This window comes from Musca autumnalis, unplaced genomic scaffold, assembly GCF_047663935.1.
Source record: "Musca autumnalis isolate F117 unplaced genomic scaffold, ASM4766393v1 scaffold_5, whole genome shotgun sequence".
NCBI lineage: Eukaryota > Metazoa > Arthropoda > Insecta > Diptera > Muscidae > Musca > Musca autumnalis.
In genome coordinates, this window is record NW_027412088.1 from 71852408 (window position 1) to 71875941 (window position 23534).

Here is a 23534-nt window from a genome sequence, read left to right on the forward strand (position 1 = left end):
GCGGAAAACTCCTTGAGAGCATTATCCGCGACTGACTTGAAGAGTACATAGAACGTGCAAAGGGCTTATCTGAACGTGCAAAGGGCTTATCTGAAAGCCAATTTGATTTCAGAAAAAAAAAAGATCTACGATCGATGCAATAAAAATGGTAACAGATATTGCAAGGGAAGCAATAAATGGGCAAAGCTGGAAAAAAGAGTATTGTGTTGTCATAACACTAGATGTTAAAAATGCCTTTAACACAGCTAACTGGGAGAATATTCTAAACGCTCTGAGACGGTTAAACATCCCGGGATATCTTGTGGCTATACTCCAGGACTACTTCCGCAACAGAATACTAATATACCAAACTGAGGAGGGTTTAAAAGAATACCGAATATCAGGAGGAGTACCACAAGGATCTGTTCTTGGACCTCTTCTGTGGAACGTGATGTATGATGGTGTCTTAAAGCTAAAACTCCCAGAGACAGCAAATATTATTGGATTTGCAGATGATATTGCGCTAGTTATAGTTGCAAAAACAACCGAAGAAGCAAAAAATGTCTCAGAAGTCAGCATACAGTTGGTAAAATCGTGGCTGTGTTCACAAGGCCTAGCATTAGCCGATCAAAAAACGGAAGCTGTATTCATTACAAGCCGCAGAACTGTAGAAAGTATCAGGTAGACAGAGTATTTCGATGATTTTTTCCCCGACCAAAAAAAAAAAATGAGGTCTTCTATTCTATAGAAGCCTCCTACGGAGGTCTTCTATTATATAGAAGCCTCCTACAGAGGTCTTCTATTATATAGAAGCTTCCTTCGGAGGTCTTCTATTGTATAGAAGCTTCCTACGGAGGTCTTCTATTGTATAGAAGCTTCCTACGGAGGTCTTCTATTGTATAGAAGCTTCCTACGGAGATCTTGTATTGTATAGACGCCTCTTACGGAGGTCTTCTATTGCATAGAAGCTTCCAAATATGTGAAAACAAGTCATTGTTAACTCAACTAAGGCACGTTTCTCCCATTAACAACCATTTTCCGGCAAATAACAATTTCAGTGCACTATAAAAAATGTGTTAAAACTAATTAGACAACAAAAAGAACTCTAATAGGAAATATTAAGACAATTGTATTAGAACAACAATGACAATTTTATGAAACAACAAGTAAGAAAGGCGTTAAGTTCGGCCGGGCCGAACTTGTTATACCCTCCACCACAAGTTGTATTGAAGTAAAATGGAATAATTTGTTTCCTTTCGTGTATGAAGAAGACTTAATACTAAATTTCAGCAATTTCGATAAAACAATGTGAGGCAACATTCTATGGGGGGCTATTTCAAAACGTCGATCTATACCGAGAATTTTCTTACGGAAAGTTTTTAGGCTCAAAGAAGACTAAATACCAAATTTCCTATATTTCGGTAAGAGAATGTGGCTAAAACTTAAAAAATACCGAAAATCAAGAAGTACGCTTCTATGGGGATATAGGAAGACGTGGACCTATACTGATAATACTCTTCTGGAATATTTTATAACTCTTGGAAGACGAAATAACGAATTTCAGCCATTTCGGTTGGATATTGACGTAGCAATCTTCAGTATTACGAAAATCGGGAGGTACCGTTCTATGGGGGCTATATCGAAACGTGGACCTATACCGACGAATTTTAGTCAGAAATGGGGCAATATGAAAGCGTGGACCTGTACAGACCTATTTCTGGCGAACAGTTTTATATCACATTGAAACTTAAATACCAAATTTCAGCCATTTTGGTGGAATATTGAAGATACAACCTTCAAAATACGAAAAATCGGGAGGTACCTTTCCATGGGGGCTATATGAAGGCGTGAACCTATACCGACAAATTTATAGGGGAAGTTTGAGTACCCCCAACGAAGTCTAAATACCAAATTTCAGCCATTTCGGTGGAGTATTGAGACCACAACGTTCAAAATACCGAAAATCGGGAGGTACCGTTCTATGGGGGCTATATGAAGGCATGGACCGATACCGACAAAGTTCTGGGGGAAAGTTTTATACCACCAACGTAGACTAAGTACGAAATTTCAGCCATTTCGGTGTGATAATGAAGCGAAAACCTTCAAAATACCGAAAATCGGGAGGTACCGTTCTATGGGGGCTATATGATGGTGTGGACCAATACCGACAAAATTCTGGGAGAAAGCTTTGTACCCCTAAAGAAGACTACGTACCAAATGTCAGCCATTTTGGTAGGATAATGAAGCTAAAACCTTCAAAATACCGAAAATCGGGAGGTACCGTTCTATGGGGGCTATATAAAGGGGTGGACCGATACCGACAAAATTCCGGGGGAAAGTTTTATACCACTAAAGAAGACTACGTACCAAATTTCAGCCATTTTGGTAGGATAATGAAGCTAAAACCTTAAAAATACCGAAAATCGGGAGGTACCGTTCTATGGGGGCTATATGAAGGGGTGGACCGATACCGACAAAATTCTGGGGGAAAGTTTTATACCCCTAAAGAAGACTACGTACCAAATTCCAGCCATTTTGGTGGGATAATGAAGCTAAAGCCTTAAAAATACCGAAAATCGGGAGGTACCGTTCTATGGGGGCTATATCAAAACGTGGACCGATATATCCCATTTTCAATACCAACCATCCTGCAATATAATAAAATAATAAAAATAATAAAAACTTCTGTACCAAATTTTGACTCTCTATCTTTAAAATTGCGAGCTGTATCTTGATTTCAACAGACAGACAGACGGACGGACTGACGGACGGACGGACGGACGGACAGACGGACATGGTCAAATCGACATAGAATTTTATGCTGATCAATAATATATATACTTTATAGGGTCTCCGACGAATATTTCGATGTGTTACAAACGGAATGACAAATTTAATTATACCCTCCATATGGTGGAGGGTATAACAACAAAAAACCGTCACTATAGTATTACATAAACTTGCAACAATGCGAACAAGTTGAAAAAGCTAGGTTATAATACATTTTTGAAGTAGCCTAGAAGACATAATGCAATCAGAAAACGAAGTTGTGCCAACATTTTTCGATAACAACAACAGCAAGCAATCAATTATCCATAATTGCAAGAAAAATAACCCGAGCAAAACACACATCAACCGAAAACGACAGGTATAAAAAAGAAATATTTCAAAATGTTGTTTTGTTTTTGTTGCTGTTTTTATTAGATTTTTTTATAATAGTTTCTTGAAATTGTTGACGAAATATTTCAAAACGAAAATAAACAATACGAAATGATTTTTTTATTTCAGCACTAGCTTTTTATGGTTCTATTGTTTTACTTAATAATGATTGAAAAAACAAAACAAAAACTTGGAGCTAAAAATGTTTGCTTTATTTGTCAGGTGAATTTTTTTTTTCATTTTTTTAAATAAAAGTCATCTGGTATATAAAATACAACCTTGTCAACCTTAGAAAAGGGAGAACGATTTCAGTTAGAATAGAGAATTATGCATTCATAAAGCAAAGAAATTACCCTTTCGTATTTTATTTTGCTTTAAAAACTTTGCAGTAAGGCTCATTCTATTGTTAGACTTTGACGTCTATAAACAATGGTTTTGACATCATAACCTCAAAAATAATGTCATATCTTTCTTATATCCTCTTATAACCACTGCTGATGACTGTATTATTATGACATTTTTAATAAAAATAAAACACCCATTTAGACAGACATTCCCGTAGTAATTGTTGTAAACACCACATCCCATAATGTCTCAGCATTATTTATGTAACAATTACTAACCTTAAATGGTTTTGATTCTTCGTTTTTTAAAAGTCATTGCAGTCAATGGAGCGTTCGCCCTGCATCCAGTTATTCATTCATTCATAATTTCAATCAAATGCTGTACTCGTATGAGTATTTTTTGTAACCTCAAATGAAACAAATACTAATTCATAACTATAAACGGAAAACAATTTCAAATCAATTAGAAACGCTTGATATTATGATATTGAAAAAAAGAAGAAAAACAAAAAAGAAACGAAACAAGGTATCGACATATTTTGATTCCTCTCTTTCAGTTTCCATTTGTAGCGGTAACTGTTAACAATAATTGCCGCAATACAAATTGGTAATTTGTGAACGGAAGTGCAGTTTAAGCTGGCTACCATTTGATAGTTAGAAGTGGAGTATGTACATATTTACGAGTTACTATGATGGTCTATATACATGTATGTTCACTCAAAGAAACATATTGGTTGTTTCTCTTTGGAATATAACGGTAATATTTATAGAGATATAACTACTTATTTCAATCAAATTCCCTTTAATATGGAAGAATAGGTGAAAAATCTATTCTATAGAAGCCTCCAACGGAGGTCTTCTTCTATTCTATAGAAACCTCCTACGGAGGTCTTCTATTCTATAGAAACCTCCTACGGAGGTCTTCTATTCTATAGAAACCTCCTACGGAGGTCTTCTATTCTATAGAAACCTCCTACGGAGGTCTTCTATTCTATAGAAACCTCCTACGGAGGTCTTCTATTCTATAGAAACCTCCTACGGTGGTCTTCTATTCTATAGAAACCTCCTACGGAGGTCTTCTATTCTATAGAAACCTCCTACGGAGGTCTTCTATTCTATAGAAACCTCCTACGGAGGTCTTCTATTCTATAGAAACCTCCTACGGAGGTCTTCTATTCTATAGAAACCTCCTACGGAGGTCTTCAATTCTATAGAAACCTCTTACGGAGGTCTTCTATTCTAAAGAAACCTCCTACGGAGGTCTTCAATTCTATCTAAACCCCCTACGGAAGTCTTATATTCTATAGAAGCCTCCTACGGAGGTCTTCTATTCTATAGAAACCCCCTACGGAGGTCTTCTATTCTATAGAAACCCCCTACGGAGGTCTTCTATTCTATATAAACCTCCTACGGAGGCCTTCTATTCTATACAAGCCTCCTACGGAGGTCTTCTATTCTATACAAGCCTCCTACGGAGATCTTCTATTCTATACAAGCCTCCTACGGAGATCTTCTATTCTATACAAGCCTCCTACGGAGATCTTCTATTCTATAGAAGCCTCCTAAGGAGATCTTCTATTCTATAGAAGGCTTCTACGGAGGTCTTCTATTCTATAGAAGCCTTCTTCGGAGATCTTCTATTCTATAGAAGCCTTCTACGGAGGTCTTCTATTCTATAGAAGCATCCTACGGAGGTCTTCTATTCTATAGAAACCTCCTACAGAGGTCTTCTATTCTATAGAAACTTCCAACGGAGGTCTTCTACTGTATAGAAACCTCCAACGGAGGTCTTCTATTCTATAGAAACTTCCAGCAGAGGTCTTCTATTCTATAGAAACCTCCTACGGAGGTCTTCTATTCTATAGAAACCTCCTACGGAGGTCTTCTATTCTATAGAAACCTCCTACGGAGGTCTTCTATTCTATAGAAACCTCCTACGGAGGTCTTCTATTCTATAGAAACTTCCAACGGAGGTCTTCTATTCTATAGAAGCCTCCTACGGAGGTCTTCTATTCTATAGAAGCCTCCTACGGAGGTCTTCTATTCTATAGAAGCCTCCTACGGAGGTCTTCTATTCTATAGAAGCCTCCTACGGAGGTCTTCTATTCTATAGAAGCCTCCTACGGAGGTCTTCTATTCTATAGAAGCCTCCTACGGAGGTCTTCTATTCTATAGAACCTCCTACGGAAGTCTTCTATTCTATAGAAACTTCCAACGGAGGTCTTCTATTCTATAGAACCTCCTACGGAGGTCTTCTATTCTATAGAAACTTCCAACGGAGGTCTTCTATTGTATAGAAACCTCCAACGGAGGTCTTCTATTCTATAGAAACTTCCAACAGAGGTCTTCTATTCTATAGAAACCTCCTACGGAGGTCTTCTATTCTATAGAAACCTCCTACGGAGGTCTTCTATTCTATAGAAACCTCCTACGGAGGTCTTCTATTCTATAGAAACCTCCTACGGAGGTCTTCTATTCTATAGAAACCTCCTACGGAGGTCTTCTATTCTATAGAAACCTCCTACGGAGGTCTTCTATTCTATAGAAACCTCCTACGGAGGTCTTCTATTCTATAGAAACCTCCTACGGAGGTCTTCTATTCTATAGAAACCTCCTACGGAGGTCTTCTATTCTATAGAAACCTCCTACGGAGGTCTTCTATTCTATAGAAACCTCCTACGGAGGTCTTCTATTCTATAGAAACCTCCTGCGAGGTCTTCTATTCTATAGAAGCCTCCTACGGAGGTCTTCTATTCTATAGAAACCTCCTGCGAGGTCTTCTATTCTATAGAAGCCTCCTACGGAGGTCTTCTATTCTATAGAAACCTCCTACGGAGGTCTTCTATTCTATAGAAACCTCCTACGGAGGTCTTCTATTCTATAAAAACCTCCTACGGAGGTCTTCTATTCTATAGAAACCTCCTACGGAGGTCTTCTATTCTATAGAAACCTCCTACGGAGGTCTTCTATTCTATAGAAACCTCCTACGGAGGTCTTCTATTCTATAGAAACCTCCTACGGAGGTCTTCTATTCTATAGAAACCTCCTACGGAGGTCTTCTATTCTATAGAAACCTCCTACGGAGGTCTTCTATTCTATAGAAACCTCCTACGGAGGTCTTCTATTCTATAGAAACCTCCTACGGAGGTCTTCTATTCTATAGAAACCTCCTACGGAGGTCTTCTATTCTATAGAAACCTCCTACGGAGGTCTTCTATTCTATAGAAACCTCCTACGGAGGTCTTCTATTCTATAGAAACCTCCTACGGAGGTCTTCTATTCTATAGAAACCTCCTACGGAGGTCTTCTATTCTATAGAAACCTCCTACGGAGGTCTTCTATTCTATAGAAACCTCCTACGGAGGTCTTCTATTCTATAGAAACCTCCTACGGAGGTCTTCTATTCTATAGAAACCTCCTACGGAGGTCTTCTATTCTATAGAAACCTCCTACGGAGGTCTTCTATTCTATAGAAACCTCCTACGGAGGTCTTCTATTCTATAGAAACCTCCTACGGAGGTCTTCTATTCTATAGAAACCTCCTACGGAGGTCTTCTATTCTATAGAAACCTCCTACGGAGGTCTTCTATTCTATAGAAACCTCCTACGGAGGTCTTCTATTCTATAGAAACCTCCTACGGAGGTCTTCTATTCTATAGAAACCTCCTACGGAGGTCTTCTATTCTATAGAAACCTCCTACGGAGGTCTTCTATTCTATAGAACCTCCTACGGAAGTCTTCTATTCTATAGAAACTTCCAACGGAGGTCTTCTATTCTATAGAACCTCCTACGGAGGTCTTCTATTCTATAGAAACTTCCAACGGAGGTCTTCTATTGTATAGAAACCTCCAACGGAGGTCTTCTATTCTATAGAAACTTCCAACAGAGGTCTTCTATTCTATAGAAACCTCCTACGGAGGTCTTCTATTCTATAGAAACCTCCTACGGAGGTCTTCTATTCTATAGAAACCTCCTACGGAGGTCTTCTATTCTATAGAAACCTCCTACGGAGGTCTTCTATTCTATAGAAACCTCCTACGGAGGTCTTCTATTCTATAGAAACCTCCTACGGAGGTCTTCTATTCTATAGAAACCTCCTACGGAGGTCTTCTGAAGAAATTAACCAACATTTTTATAGAAATTACCCAACATTTTTCTTTGAGTGTTTCTATTATGACATGTGCAGTGCATATACGGTCACAATAAGCGTATGACCCACATTAGACAGCTAGCAATTAATATGATATTTATTATATTTGACACAGTTTAGACACCAAAAATTGTTTTGATATTTTTCAAATAATTTTTTAAATTACATCTCCAAACGATTAAATAATAGTCAGTCAGTCTACCCTCTCTCAGACTGTTCCTAAGTCATTGAATTTAATTTAAATTTGTAAATATTATGCAATTATTATTATTAGCAAATAAGTTCATACGAAGAGTATTGTTTAATAATATAACAGCTATGGTGGCTGTATTTGTTTTGTTTTACTGTGTGCTTTACTATTTAATCAACAATTATATTTACAAAATTGTATTACAACCAATGTTTTTTTTTCCTTTATAGTAATGGGTTTTTTTCATTTTGTGTAATTGTTTCTTCTTCTTTTGTTTCTTTACAGATGCCAAGATATCGTCAATATTTATTTCTATCTAAAATGCTTCATTAGCGTTTTATAGGCAAGACAATACAGTCTTGTTGTAAAAAAAAGGAAAACCGCACACGCCACTTCGATTCGAATCAACATAATAATTATTATCATCATCAGCAGCTGCAGCAACAATATCATCGTGCTCATCAGTAGCTTTGACAATTTCATTAGCTGTAGTACCGGTATAAACACACCTAACCCGTTATAGTCTTCCGCCTAACCATATTACCGCGGATTGATTTTATCGGATATTAAACTCAAGTGATAACCTTATTAATTAACGCCTTTCCATACAAAATAAATATTATCACCACATACCTTCCTCCCTCCCTCTAAACACCATTAAGAAAAATCACAAAATTTTCAAATATGCCATATTTTCCCAATATCAGTAAAATGAGCAATAAAATGAGCAGCAACACATCTTTGGATAATACATCCGATCAGGATTATAGTGAATTTTTAAACGAGTATTTGCTGCAAACACATTCACCGCACAATGAACCGGAAACTCATTACGAAGGTAAGTTAGGCGACAGCAGTTAACAAAGTCCTTAACTGGCAATGAAACATGTTTTTAATTTTCCTATTTGTTTTCGGTTTTTCAGAGGGTGAATTTGAAGCTGAGTGGCTAATTGCTGCCGGTTTTCCACAATTAACCAAACCATTTGAACAGGTATGTACGGTAACAAATGACTAAGTGCTTATTTCTTTTTTTTTTTTTTTTTTTGGGGTAATAAAATTTAAATGCATGCCAAAAATCAACATTAACACCATTAGATTGCCTGCTGGTCTTCGTTTAAGTGGCCCTTGCAAGGTATTTGTGAAAAAAAAATCAATAGATTTTATAGACCTTTTTAGATGCATGCCGTAGTATAAACACAAAGAAAAAACAGGGATTAAAAATACCATACACTCGTATCTGTTCAAATTCAAGAGAGACCTGATAATTGAAGATTATTTTTATGTAAGAATTTAATGATTCATAAATGCCTGGAATTTGGGTAATTGGCGATAATTGCTTGGTATTTTACTGTTACGAATATTTTTGAAAAAAAAATACTCGGACGGGCCGACCATGTGATACCCTACCCCACTTCCACTGGGCCTTGTTTTCCCAGAATTTATTTAATATGATTGTGACACGTTGTGTTATTCATATATGTAATTAATTGCTACAAAAATCATTATTATTGATATACTTTGCATCAAAGGAGAAATCGAGAGTTGCTTTTCAAGTTTCGTTTTCATAATTTGTCGAAATACGCCCAAGATTTTAAAATTTGGACCAAAAATTAAATTTTAATATTTTACCCTCACTGGTCAATTTGACATGTTAAATACTATCCGATCCCTTTTCAAAATTATTGGCACTTTCCCTGACCAAACATCTTATTTGTGCAAACCTTACTTAAAATTTCACGTTGATCAGGCCATCATTGCGAACCGCTACAAAATCGAATAAAAATTTTGTTTTTGGTCTATTTCATCCCCCAAATATTTCGCGATCATCACCAAAAACTAATCGTTCCTATTCTGGTAGGAACCCGATATCTAGACCAAATTGCAGCCTGGAGTTTGATTACAATTTTTACACATGGGGGAGTCTACGACTAATATATCTCGGTGTTAAATGAATTTTCGGAATAACAAACTTATAATACCTTTTCCACATTGTGGTGTGGGCTATAAAAAGAATTTGCCTAGTTATGAACCACCTAAAAAATAGTGGAATTGCAGGTAATTTTTATGCAATCCTAGGCATATTAAAATCAACGAAATTAAAAGCAAAAAAATCTAAGCCTACTCCCGCACCAAGTGTAACAAGTTCTAGTCTCACAATACAGTTCAAAATGAACTAATTTAATTTTTCAATTGATTCATTGAAAAGAGCTTATGAACTAATTCAGTCGATATAGTTCATACTGTCTGTCTTTGCAGTAGTGAAATCTGTAACTAATTTTTGGTCACCGACTAAAATCGGTAAATTTAATACGGAAAATTATGAATGGAACTGACCAGTAAAGTTTAACAACATTAGTGCTATCGGTAGGTCTTAGCGATAAATTTATTTTGGTTGCTGACTTACCGGCAAATTTGGCTAATGGCCAAAATCATAGACATTTTAATTTTACTGGTTTTTGTTGGTAACCAAAAAATTGTTTTTTCTTTCTTTCCAAACACAATGTTTTCTTTTTTCAACATTTCTTTTTGACAATTTTGAAAATAAACCATATTCATCGGATTGATTGGGTTTCATTTTGAAAATCAAAACTATTTTGATTTTCCTCAATCCATAAAATACACACACACACATTCTCATATTTTGAAAAATGTACACATACATATGGGGCGCTTAAAGCATTGCCGAACAGACGGTTATCGCTGGTTACGAAGTTTTACGGCAATTCACACACACACGACCCGAACACAAAGAAAGAGCATATGCATTGGTTTTTTAGTTTTTTGAGAAAGATTCATTGAAATGAGCATATGAACTAGTTCATCCAATATAGTTCATTCAAGAATTCAGCGAACAATAGAGAAAAGACAGCTGACTGACAGACCATATTGACGAACGATACTGAACTAAGGAACGAACTAGTTTACTTAAAAGAGCTGAACTGAAAAGAGCGCACTAGAAAATACGATTGTATTATGATATTTTAACTGATTTGATTTTTGGTAGGGATAAACAACTGCGGTTAAAATTTACCAAGTACCGAAGTACCCTATTCACTACTCAAAGCAAGCACCGATTTATCTAAAAGCATGAAAAAGTAGTTAAAAATATTCTAAAATGGAATTTTGCTTTGTGTAACGTTATTGTGGTTGTTGTCACGATCGCAATAAAATTTCAACACGATCCGAGAATTAACCAGCCAGCCATTTAGTTGACACCGTAGGTTTTTCTTGAACTCTTGGGTCTTGCGCTATTAGGATACAAACCGATTGTCGCAAATTACTTAAAAATGTTTGCATGTTATTTTATAGCAATTTTTTGAAATTGGTTTGTTTTTTTTTTTTGGTTTTGGTACAAATTATGCCGCTGCCTATGATCAAAAATGGTGTTGTTCACGAATGCCCTAGTTCATTTGAAAGATTCATTGAAAAGGGAGATAGAAAACAAAGACAGCTGACTGGCGGAGTTTTATTGACGAACAATTGAACTAAAGAACGAACTAGTTCACTTAAAACAGCTGAACTAAAAGCAGCGAACTAGAAAGTTAGATTTGGGCAGATATAGTTCCAAATAGTTTCGACACTATTACAATGTTCGTTTTATTGTCCTTCTAAATACTCGTACCTTTTTTTCATAGTTCTGATTTTCGGTAGTTCCGCTACTACCCAACTCTAATAGCAAATTACAACTCTATTATGATTTTTAAATTGACTTCATTTTGAGTAGGTATAACCAACTGTACTTAAAATTTAGGATTTTTTAGAGATCTGGACTATTATATCAGAAAGCATTGACTTGTCCACGAAAAATATAATAACGCTGCCGGGACCATAAGAATCACCTTTGTTTCAAATCGATTCTCGAACAGTACTTAAAGTACATTTAAAAGAAAATGTGTAACTATTGTGTGCGAGGTACACGAAGGTTTTGACCGATATAGATCTTAAAACTTGTTGTACGTTTGGAAGAAATTCGGCCAAATCGGCTACACAATTCGTAAGTTATCGTGATAACCAGTCATTTAAGTTGCGCCTTTATCTCAGACTTGCCCCCAATCAAAATTGTACTGTCCGCGAGTACAACCTACCTCAAAGAAATGCCATAACGATACAAGACATGCTCTTAAACTTCATTTTTGCCAAAATATTTTGAAATGTATGTAATAGGTACCCGAAGGAGTAGACCTTTCAAACCTTACATACATATGTCTGGAAGAAATATTACAATGTTCAAGATTGGACTAAATCGGTTGGTCTCTTCAAAATTTTTAGCGGAAATTGTTTAGCTTTTGTGGGAGGTACTCGAAGAAGTGGACCGATGGAAACATATAGTAATGAAATCACATCACCCTCCATGGTACGTCGCTCCAGTTAAGTTGATTAGATGTCTGTAATTGTCTGGAAATATGTGTTAGTATTCAATTTAGAGTTGTGTCTTTCTCTAACACACTGTATAGTTCAATGAAGATATTCCACTTTAGGAACTATTTGAACTAAATCCATATCCTTAGTGCTGTTCTGCAATGTGCAACAGGTGACAAATATTAGAATACACACTCAACTGTTAGCAGCTTATAGCACATTGATAGCGACATTTTTCGGCAATTTGCGCCAGGGCTGCTCACAAAGAACAAGATACAATTTAAGAGAAATTATGAAAAAGCGATTTTTGAAAGTTTCTTTCGATGTTTAATTAATTTTTAATCTTATCTGTCCTCAAAAACACCTCCCTAGATTAAAAAAATTAGAGAAATAGAAAAAAATTCAACCAATATTTCATTAATTGTGTTTCAACAAAAACCGAAAGAGAATTGATGGGAAAATTTCTCCGTTTTGAGCAGCATTGATTTACGCCAATGGTGAACAAAACAGTACTCTAGCGTCGTTTACTCTTAATCTCAGCCATAATATACACATTGTTTTATAAATATTTTTAAACAATATGCAACTTTTACTATTTTGGAATACAATTAAAAAGTTAAGAAAAGCCAACAAAAATGCTGTGTGAAATATTTAAGAGAAAATGTGTCCGATTCTCTTTGTGCATCCCTGATTTACGCACACACGACCCGAATGCAAACGATGAGCATAACAAAGAGAAGAGATTTTTTGATTTTTCAGTTTAGTTATAAAGTGAATGTCATGCAAGCAGGATGATGTTGCCTGTTTTAATAATTATTGATACACTAAAAAGTTTTTGCATTGCATTAAAAATACATCTGTTGAGGGAAGAATGGGTAGATAATTTTTTGTTTTGCCTCCAAATATTTTAAATCAATTTTGTAAATTGTCACTAATATTTTTCACCATTACGCGCATAATACGAAAATTCAACTCATCCGTTCTTCGGGTGTAATACGAACTACAGGCAACGATTCATGGAACTAGAATGATATATGAACGACGAAACAAAGTTAATTAGCAGAAAATCAATAAATAAAAATAATAAAGGATAAATAGTTCAAGGGAATTATTCTACGAATGGAACTAGAATTGATTGATTGATATATACACTGGATTTTAACCAAATTAATTCGCAACGGCATTGGATTTTTGCACCCAAAACTAAAACGTTTCCTGTGATGATTTTATGAAATCAGTAATCCGTTAATTTTTCAAGATAGTGAATCAAAGAAACCAACTTAACGATGTGTTTTATTGTGAATCACTCATTTGAACTAGTTCGTTCGGGAACTACACTATAGCTCTGTTCCTTTACGTGCAAGAATCTTGAAGTTTTACCACTTTTTACTCGAAAAGCGTTCTTTTACTTCTGACACCGTACATTTCATATGGGAGCAGAGATTTTCTCTTTTCCCAATAGTTCACTCAATCCAACTTCAGTAGTCCTTCACTTTATTCAACTGAAAAAATCGAATTTAATTCCTCTTCTGGACTAGTCCCTTAGTGAATTACACAAAGCGTTTACTAACTTTTTTTCTCACAAAAAACAATTTTTGAAATAAGTGTTTTCAAATTTCATACAAATATACATTTTCTTTATGAACAAAATTCTGATATACGGTCAATACTTTTTTGTATATTACAATCAGTTGCAGCTCCGATTATTAATGTTATCTACCATTCCATTATATATCCGCTATATACACACAACTCACTTTATACTTATATCCATAACCACAACGATTTATTTTTTAATTAATTTTACAATAAAACGCTAGGCGTTATCACAATTTGCACCGATTATATCTTGGCTTTCCAGTGGTAAAGTGTTGGACTACATACAATAAACGAAACGATGGCAAACACTTGGCAATTTTTTTTAATTAAAAATTGACACTTTGTGTAAATGCTCAAATTGCTGTGTGTGACAACAACAATAGCAACACCGGTACATACATATTTATTGGTATTGTTTATTAATATTGATAAAATAAATATTTTTGCATTGATCCAGTTAGAAAAACATCAGTAGGTACAACAACAATTTTGACGAATTAGAGATTTCACATTAAATGTACGATATTCGATATATGAACGAACAAACGTTCGAATTTGTAACATTGAGTCACAATTCCAGCCAGTCGCCTGGCGCGCTACTCATTGGCAAGTTCAAATGGTTTTCAATACAAATTGCACAATTATGATGAACGGCAAACTTGGCTTGGCGTGCAGGCCATTGGCCACTGGTGGTCAAAGGAATTGAAAATGAAACATAATGACATGACTCGCAATAAAATTAAATGAAATAATGTAAAATAATAGCCAAACAATTTCAATCACTTGGAAGTAAATGACAGTTGTAAATTGGCCATAGCGGGGTTAGTTCACCAGTTTAGGTTGGCATGCAAAGAAAGCAAAAAAAAAATTTTCAATGACTCTCTAAGGTGAAGCAACATTAACTGCAGTTTAAGAAAAGATTGCAAGATCATTTATAGTTAATTACACAAGATCACGAGAGGAGAGAGAGAAAAGAGAAGGAGAGTAAAAGAGTGCGAGAGGGAGAAACAAAATAATGGTCTTTCTACCAGAAAATCTATGGAAATTTATGGTGTATTGTGGTTTTGTAAGATTTACTAATATTTCCTATTTTCCTAACAACATTTGTTTTACTTTTAGCCGTATTCTAACAATTCTTCTTTCTTATTTTCTATTCTTTGGCTAACCATTTTGTAGGGTCTTGAATTGAGAACCTCTGAATTGGAACCGATTTTAGCGTCCTTGTCCAAACCTCATGCCGATGCCATCAAACAAAGAGTTCGTACACTCAATCAAACGGTACGAGGTCGTACCAAGAATCGCCAGAAACGTAAACCCGATATCAGAGATGTTTTTCGAGACTTTGATGTAAGTTTTCCTGTTGTTGTTGTCGTTGTTGCTGATGATTGTAGTTGTTGTAGTAATGAAATATTTTATATTTTGGTGTCGCAAGAATATTTATTAATGTTGAATTTGTAAATTTTTCAGGAATCAAGTACTGGTACCAGATCACGTAGCGCTACACCTGATTCATTGGATTCGATACCGGGCGACGAAGTGTGGGGAAATACATCCATGTAAGTAGAAAGTGTTATTTTTATATTTTTAATTTGGTTGCCTAAAAGTATGCATCGAACACAGGGGACAAATTGGTAGGAAATTCTACTTTACCAAGCTAAGAGACGAAAGAAATGCTTTTTGGTTTATAATGGGTGTTTTTTTGGGAGAGTAACTCGATTCGATGGAATGTCCAATGCATATGCCCCATGGGTAGGCTGTGATTGTATAATTCGAAATTAAAAACATATATACATCGCCTAAAAGTCTGCAACACCCGATTAAAAATGTGTGTTTAATTTGGGAGAGTAAATATAAATATTATAATTTGGTGAACTAAGTATTCTATTGCAGAGCCACGTAAGAATATATTAGCACCTCTTAATCGAAAGATTTAATTAGAGCCTAATAGTATGCATCATGAACATGATATTTAATTTAAATGGGAACCAACCGGATGTTTCCTATGGAAGAGTGTAGGGGTGGTATTCTGGCTCGAATTTCATATTACAGTTATTGACTTGAGGCACCAAGAAAATATTCTATAGAGACTAATAGGTTGCCTTATGAATGATTAGAAGGTTTTCTCATTAAAGTCCGAAGAGCGTGTTCATAGGTATCCCAAAAAACATATCCTAGAAGACTACAATGTTCTCCAGAATATGTCTCTTGAAGACTGACTTATCACTTCATAGAAAACCAAGATATCCTCATAGAAGACCAAGAGGTAGTAAAATATTGAAACGTTTTACCACAAGTAGAACAACAAATAATTCCATGGGCATGTTTTATAGGAAGCTAAACAATCTTTCTTCTGTAGGAGATCAAAGATCACCTCATTGAGTCCAAAATGTGGGCTTAATAACAAAGCGTAATATCATGGAAGACCAATAGGTATTCCCATAGAAGACGTCATGTCATTAAACATCATAGAATACCAAGGAAAAATATCTGAAATAGAATAACCTAAAGCTATTCTCTTAGAAACCAAAGTCCATTTTTATGTAGAAGAGTCCCTTGAGTTACCATAAAAGACCTAATGGTCTCCTCAGAAATTACAAATCACCAAGATGGTCGTTTAATAATAAAATATAAAACATTTTTCTCGCGAGAAGTATTCCAAGAGAACGCTAAAAGGTCCCATTATAGTCTTTTCCTGAAAGTTCAAAGTCATGAAGTTTCACTTTTCATAGGGCAATCACTCATTTTTCAATTGAAGATAAAAACATCACAGACACACAAAAGTCTCCTTATTGTTGCGGAATTAGATTTAACTTTATCCCATGTAGACGTTGTTTAATTTCCCGATACGATTTGTACTAAACAAAACGAGACTTTTTTTAGATTTGCATTCTACAGTGCTTTATTGGCGTTATTTCACGACTTTACTTTATTAAGCACCCTGCTTAGCTCTGCTAAGTGCACAGCATTACTTTACTTAGCTGACGGTTTTACTTCGAGGTCTGATTAACAACTCATTAATCCATCTGCTACTCTCTTGTACTTATACTCGTTCGCTAATGCATAGACTATTCTAGCATCCTCAGTCTAGGATGTTCTACATTGGTCAAGCGAAATGACAATCGGTTCGCAAATACACATGCACACCCATACAAACAGACTGATGAATGTAAACAAGAAATGAGGCAGAGGTAATAAATAAGAAAGAGTATAAGAGCTAATAATGAATGACGTCACATTTAGGCTCAAGCTGAATAATCAAAACAAATGCGGGAGAAAATAAAACTACAACAATGGCAATGGTTGTAGTTGTTGTTGTAAAATTGATTCAAATAAAGGAAATGCTTAATAAAAATGTTCAATACAATTCAAAATTTTTAATCAGCGAAAATAACCTTACCGCTACTCTCCCGTATTTTACTGGTTCGCTGATGCAAAGACTGTTCTAGCATCCCCAGTCTAGGATCTTGACCATTGTCAAGCGAATTGACAGTCGATTCGCAAATACACATACAAACAGACGGATGTATGGACAGAGGTAATAAATACGAGAGAGTAGAATGAGTAATAAAGAATGAAGTCACAATTAGGCCTAAATTGAATAATGAAAAAATGTGGAGGACAATAAAAAAAAAAAAAAAATAGAATAAAATAAAATAAACATGGAAAATAGTGAGTGAAATTTTATATAGTAGTTGTTGTTGTAAAATTACAAAACTGAAGGATAAAAAACATAGAAGTTTTCTAATTGAACAAAAGTCTAAAAAGTCTTCCTATAGAAAAACAAGTAAAAAAGTATCAGTCGGCTTTGCCGACAGAGATATACCCTCAGCCTGTGTATTTTGAAACAATTTGTTTTCCCAAAATACGTATGTATTTAGGGGGTTTTAACAATTTTGGGCGTTTGAACCGACAAAAATGTTGATTAGGATTAAATATCAAAAGTTTTGCGGAGGAGATACTAAAAGGAATGGATCGACATTGACCGTTGTGGACGTGGATCTCCAGCCACAACATATGGTGCCATAGGGGGTTTTTACACTCTTCGGGTTGTTTGCTCAAGAAGTATGGACTTGCCCCTAAAAAAACTTTTACCATCGTAAATGAGGCAGCGAATACAAGTTGCTTCAACAAAAAACAAAGTGATTCGATATCAGGTCTTAAAGTGAACTTATCCGAAATTTTGGGTGGGACGTACCGGATGGAGTGAACAAGTATAGTCCATATTTGAACCTGATCTATATCTGGTAGATATATTAGGATGTGTAAAGTATAGACCAATTCGGCCACTCCCTTCAAGTGTTACCGTACGAACAATTTTTCCGAACATTTTTGAACTTTTGTGGGGGAGGTACCCGAAGGAGTGGACCGATATGGCTTATCTTCAAACTTAAACTATGTTTGGACAAAATAAGGCCATATTTTGGACCGAATCGGCAGATCCGTACGAGAGTTATTTTGCGCTCCAACCACCTTACACGGTGTCATAGGGGTTTTTTGCAACTTTCAGGCTATTTTCTCAGGAAGTATGGACTTGCCCCTGATGAAACTTGTACTGTCGTATGGAGTGCAGTGAATACAAGCTGCTAAAACAAAAATCAAAGCGATTCGAGAGATGACCCTAAACAGAACTTTTCCGAAATTTTGTGTGGGAGGTACCCGAAGAAGTGGACCTATTGAGACCATATTGAAACTTCATATTACTCTGGTAGAAAGTTTACGCTATACAAAGTATGGACCAAATCGTTCACTCCCTTCAAAAGTTATCGTGCGCACAAACTTTCCGAACATTTTCGAACTTTTGTGGGGGAGGTACCGGAAGGAGTTGACCGATGTAGCTCATCTTCGAACTTAAACTAAGTTTGGACAAAATATTATGAAAGCCAAAATTTGAAACGAATCGGTTCATCCGTTCGAGAGTTATCGTGCGCTCCAGCCAGCAGGACAGACAGACAGACGGACGGACATGGCTAGATCGACTCAAAATTGTCTGAAACACATTTGGTCCAAACACACTTGGCGTCTAAAGCCATTATTTCGATGAGGCACATTTTCATCGTATCAAAGTGTATATACCCTCCTTAGCCTAAAGGCTGAGGGTATAAAAAGTCTAAAAGTCTTCCTATTGAAAACCCAAAGATCTTATCTTAGAAGAACATTAGTGTGGCTCATCGACTTAGGGTAATACATATTTCTGTGGCAAAAACAAACTCCAATAACCTAGAAGGCAAAGAAGTATCTTCCTAGAAGTATGCAGCATACGTTGAAAAACAAAAGCCTTTTCCTAGAATATCAGTAGACCAAATACTTTACACTAACGGAGAAGAAGTTTTTGCTAAAAGAAGCTGAAGACGAAAAATCTTCCCACACATTGAAGACATAATTCATTCTAATAGAAGACCCAAACCCATAGAAAAAAAATTACAATCAAAAATCGTTGAAAAACAAAAGCCTATTCCTAGAATGTCAGTAGACCAGCTGATGACCAAAAATCTTCTTAAAAAAATCCTTCGTTCCTTAGGTTTTTCTTTTCACTGAAGGCTAGGATGTTTATGCCTAAAAGTGGGAGGAATACCAGAAGGGCAGCTGAAGATTAAAAATCTTCCCAAAACGACCTAAACATCTTCGAATTGAAGGCCTAAAATTCTTCGTATTAAAGGCTTAAAAGACTTCGAATTGAAGACAAAAACCTTTATAATTGAAGACCCTAATAAGTGAGTCACTCATAACCTAAGAATTCTATAATCATAGAGAGATAAGTTGTTTAAGAAATCTTTGGCTAGAAGTATGCGACACATGTGCCTTTCATTGTCTGCTTATCTTCATGTACGAACTAATCTCATTATTCTAACTTCAGTTGTTTTGCTTGGGAATGAGTGTGTCACTCATCACTTACGAGTTTTACTAGGCGTTTACACACAGACAGTATTGGCAAGACAATAGCAAAGTTACAAACCATTTTCACCAATACATTCACATTTTTCTCTATACATATTTAAAAATTTATAAATGTATTTGTGAAAAAGGTTTGTATTTTTGCTATTGTCTTGCCAATGCTGGCATTTGTAAACGCAGGGTTATAAACATAGACAGATTAATCATATATGAAGTTTTGCCTAGAAGTATGCAGCACATATCCTCATTACTGTCAGTTTAACAATGAGTGTGTTCCCACTGTGATTCACATTATGATAAGATCCGTGTAAGCGTCTATTGCTGAAGCTTCAATTTTAAAATAAACTAAATAATATCTTACAATGCGAAACTATCGAACAAAAGTCGGAGGGAAGTCAGTCGGTAGCGATGGGAAAATCTAAGAACGCCCATTGAAGCTTAATTTATAGTTTAGGGTCCATATGAAGGTGCGAAGAAGACAAATAATGAATTGTGATATCAAATTCTTTCACATAATCCTGATCAGTCATTTTGTACGATAATGAGTAAGCCTCTCATCGCCAAAGAATTATATAAACATAGAGAGATTATGCACGTAAGAAGTCTATACCTAGAAGTATGTAGCAGCTATCCTTTTTTTAAGTCAGGATGCCAGCATGCATAATTGCATGATTTCTGCCCCAGTTGTTTGTTGGGTCACTCATCACCTAAGAATTTTATAAAGTTTTTGCCTAGAAGTATGCACCACAAATCCCTCTTACTATCAGGCCAACAGTGAATGTGTTCACCAAAGAATTATATAAACATATAGAGATTAGCCATGCAAGAAGTCTTTACCTAGAAATATGCAGCAGATATCCCGTTTAAAGTCAGTATACCAGCATGCATAATTGCATGATCCCTGCTCCAGTTGATTGGTGGGTCACTCATCACCTAAAAAAATTATAAACATAGATAGAAACATGGTTGAAGTTTTTGTCTAAAAGTGTGCAGCATACAGCTCTCTTACTATAGGTTAACAATGAGTGTGTTCCCATATACAAAATCGCAAAACTTGATCTCAGATCTTAATGAGTGTGAGTGTGTTCCCATATACAAAATCGCAAAACTTGATCTCAGATCTTAATTTGGTATGTCCATATTTATATTAGGCAATTTTTCTTGCGGCAATTGTCAGTTTGATGGAGAGAGAGGTGCGGCATATGGTAACCCTTTGCCTCTCAACACCCTATCTCACCTACAAACTGATAATTGCCGCAAGGAAAATAGTCTAATGTTAATATGGACTATTTTCCTTTTTTATTTCCCAACCAATCCACTGTGCAATGACAAATATTTTATTTTTATTCCAATATTTTTTATTTCATTTTATTTTTTATCTACTATTATTTTTTATTAAAAATGTTCCTTTCTTTTTCCAACTTATTTAGACCAAGTTTTGTGAGCATTTTTGATCACAACACCACCACAGACACAGGAAATGGTCATTCACCAACATTTTTGGGTAAAAATCTAAAACAAAGATTACGCCGTACACCAAGTGCTCCCCTTAAAGGTTCTACAGATATATTTCGTGGTAATCATGTGCGCTGTGATATTCCCATGTATTCGGCTGAGGGTATTGAACTATTGGGATTTTCTCGCATTGGTACCATACACATACCAAGAAATCGTAATCGTTCCGGTTCAGATCCATCATGTTCAGTGGGGTAAGTATTATCAAGTAGATGTGAAAAGAAATAATAACTAATACTCTCCGTATTTTATAGACGTGCCCGTGGTGAAATGATGACCCAAGACTCGCAAAGTGATAATAATACATCTTCAAGTGATTCTAGTGATGAATGCCTTTCGAATCATCAAAGGTTATCGAATTCATCATCTCCTGAATCATCACCCCAAAAGATATTGAATAAAATCCATTTGGATACACCTCCCCAGAGTGTACAGAATTCACCGTCATCGCGTGATGGTATTAGCTTTGAGAGTATGTGCCGTGAGACCTCTAGTCAAGATGGAGTGGTAAGTTGAATGGAAAGAGTATACGATAAGAAAATTAAAACAAAAAACAGCTATGCTGTATTTCTAACAGAATTCTAGCGTTTCTAGTTCGGAAGAGACAAAAAACCTTTTGATTTAATTTTCAAATCGACTCAAGAAATATACCCTAGCCAATCTATGCATCTTCTAATCCTTACACCCTTTTTTCCAGGATACTGTCGATAGCAGTGATTTATCATTGGAATTTTACTCCGACATTGATACAATAAACGAAACCGAATTGAAGCGTTTACAACCTTTATTCTGGTTGGAATTGGCTTCCATATTCGATCGTAATCACGTCCAATTGGATAAACGGAAACCTGTTAAGCGCCGCCGCAAAGAAGAAGGCAAACTATTTGGTGTCTCTTTGAATGCTCTGATACGCCGCGATCAACAGATAAGCGGTACAGATTCAACATTGGTGCCTTTATTTTTAGAGGGATTATTGGATGAATTGAGTAAACGCGGTGCCCGTGAAGAAGGTATTCTACGTGTCGCTGGACATAAACAAAAGGTAATTTTTATAGACAATGGAGCTAAAGGCTAATTGAATTTAATGGCATTTCTCTTTTTTCGTTTTTTTTCAGACTGAATTACTTTATCAAGAACTTGAATCGAGTTTCTATCAAAAACCAAAAAAATTCCAACAATTATTGAGCTCAGCTAGTGTCCATGATTTGAGTGCTTTGCTCAAACGTTGGTTACGTGAATTACCACAACCCCTGCTCACCAATGAACTCATCCAGTTATTCTATCAGTGTCATGCTCTCCCGCCCACAGATCAAGCCAAAGCATTGGCCATTATTTGCCAAATGTTGCCACATGAAAATCGCAATACCCTGCGAAGTTTGTTGCGTTTCTTAAACTATGTGATCGATCAAAAAGAAATGAACAAAATGAATTTACATAATGTGGCAACGATAATTGCTCCATCATTCTTTCCGCCACGTTTTGTTCATCCCATCGATAAGAATAGCATAGAGGATCAGGTGAAAATGGCAGCACAATGCTGCCGGCTGACAAATGTGTTGATAACACGCGGTGAATCACTGTTTCAAGTGCCAAATAATCTGATAGAAGAATCCAAAGCATCGAATAAGAGACAGGTAAGATTGAACAGATATTAAGAAAAATATTCGAAATAAATAGGTAGTTTAGCTGATTCATTTATGAAGGCAATACTTCAGATGAATTGTCGAACCGATTTATGTCAGAGCTTTAAAAAAGTATCGCATCGAATTTTGAACTATTTGAATGAACGTGCCCTTCAATCTCATAAATTCAACAACTTACCCTTAAAAATAAACAGCAGCATACTGGACAGATGTTTTGCACGGTGTCATCAATCCTTGCCGTATAGGAATTTAAATGGCTGCACCATCCCGAACGTAGTTGAGCCAAAGACCACTCTGGTTTGCCGTGGCAGCTGACGCTCCTCAGCTGCGATAGATGGGCGATGTTCTCCGAGGACCACTTTAACACTGTAGTAGTTTAGGGCATCTGGGACTGCATCTATGTGAATGCTATTCAAACTCGCTGGATAGGTTTGCTGATCTAGCGGATCTCTCTTGTGACGTTTTTCCACTTTTTTTGGCCCTATCAACCATATTTTGATTAGAATGGATCTCACGGTAACACCCGATAAAGTACTGCAACGAGAGCATGCCATTGCGTTGTTGTACTGGAAGAATACTTGTCTCTTCATGTTGATGGTCCAATGTAGGCATCAGTGCGCAGGACAGCATTCTCACAGGCTTGAATCTTTTTCCATCGAGTGCACTTATATTTGCCGACCACACTGGCGCCGCATAGTGTACC

The 23534-nt window shown here is 36.1% G+C and overlaps 1 protein-coding gene across 2 annotated transcripts in view; it reads left to right on the plus strand.

The window, feature by feature from the left end:
* The window catches only part of conu (Rho GTPase-activating protein conundrum), a 222351-nt gene that overhangs the window by 193849 nt on the left and 4968 nt on the right, over positions 1–23534 (plus strand). For both annotated transcript variants that reach the window (XM_073957072.1, XM_073957074.1), the window contains 8 exons: positions 8109–8661; positions 8747–8814; positions 14958–15128; positions 15249–15337; positions 21104–21382; positions 21443–21695; positions 21886–22230; positions 22304–22822. In XM_073957072.1, the coding sequence (XP_073813173.1) occupies positions 8508–8661; positions 8747–8814; positions 14958–15128; positions 15249–15337; positions 21104–21382; positions 21443–21695; positions 21886–22230; positions 22304–22822 (1878 nt within the window). In that variant the 5' untranslated portion in view covers positions 8109–8507. The remainder of the gene's footprint in view (positions 1–8108; positions 8662–8746; positions 8815–14957; positions 15129–15248; positions 15338–21103; positions 21383–21442; positions 21696–21885; positions 22231–22303; positions 22823–23534) is intronic.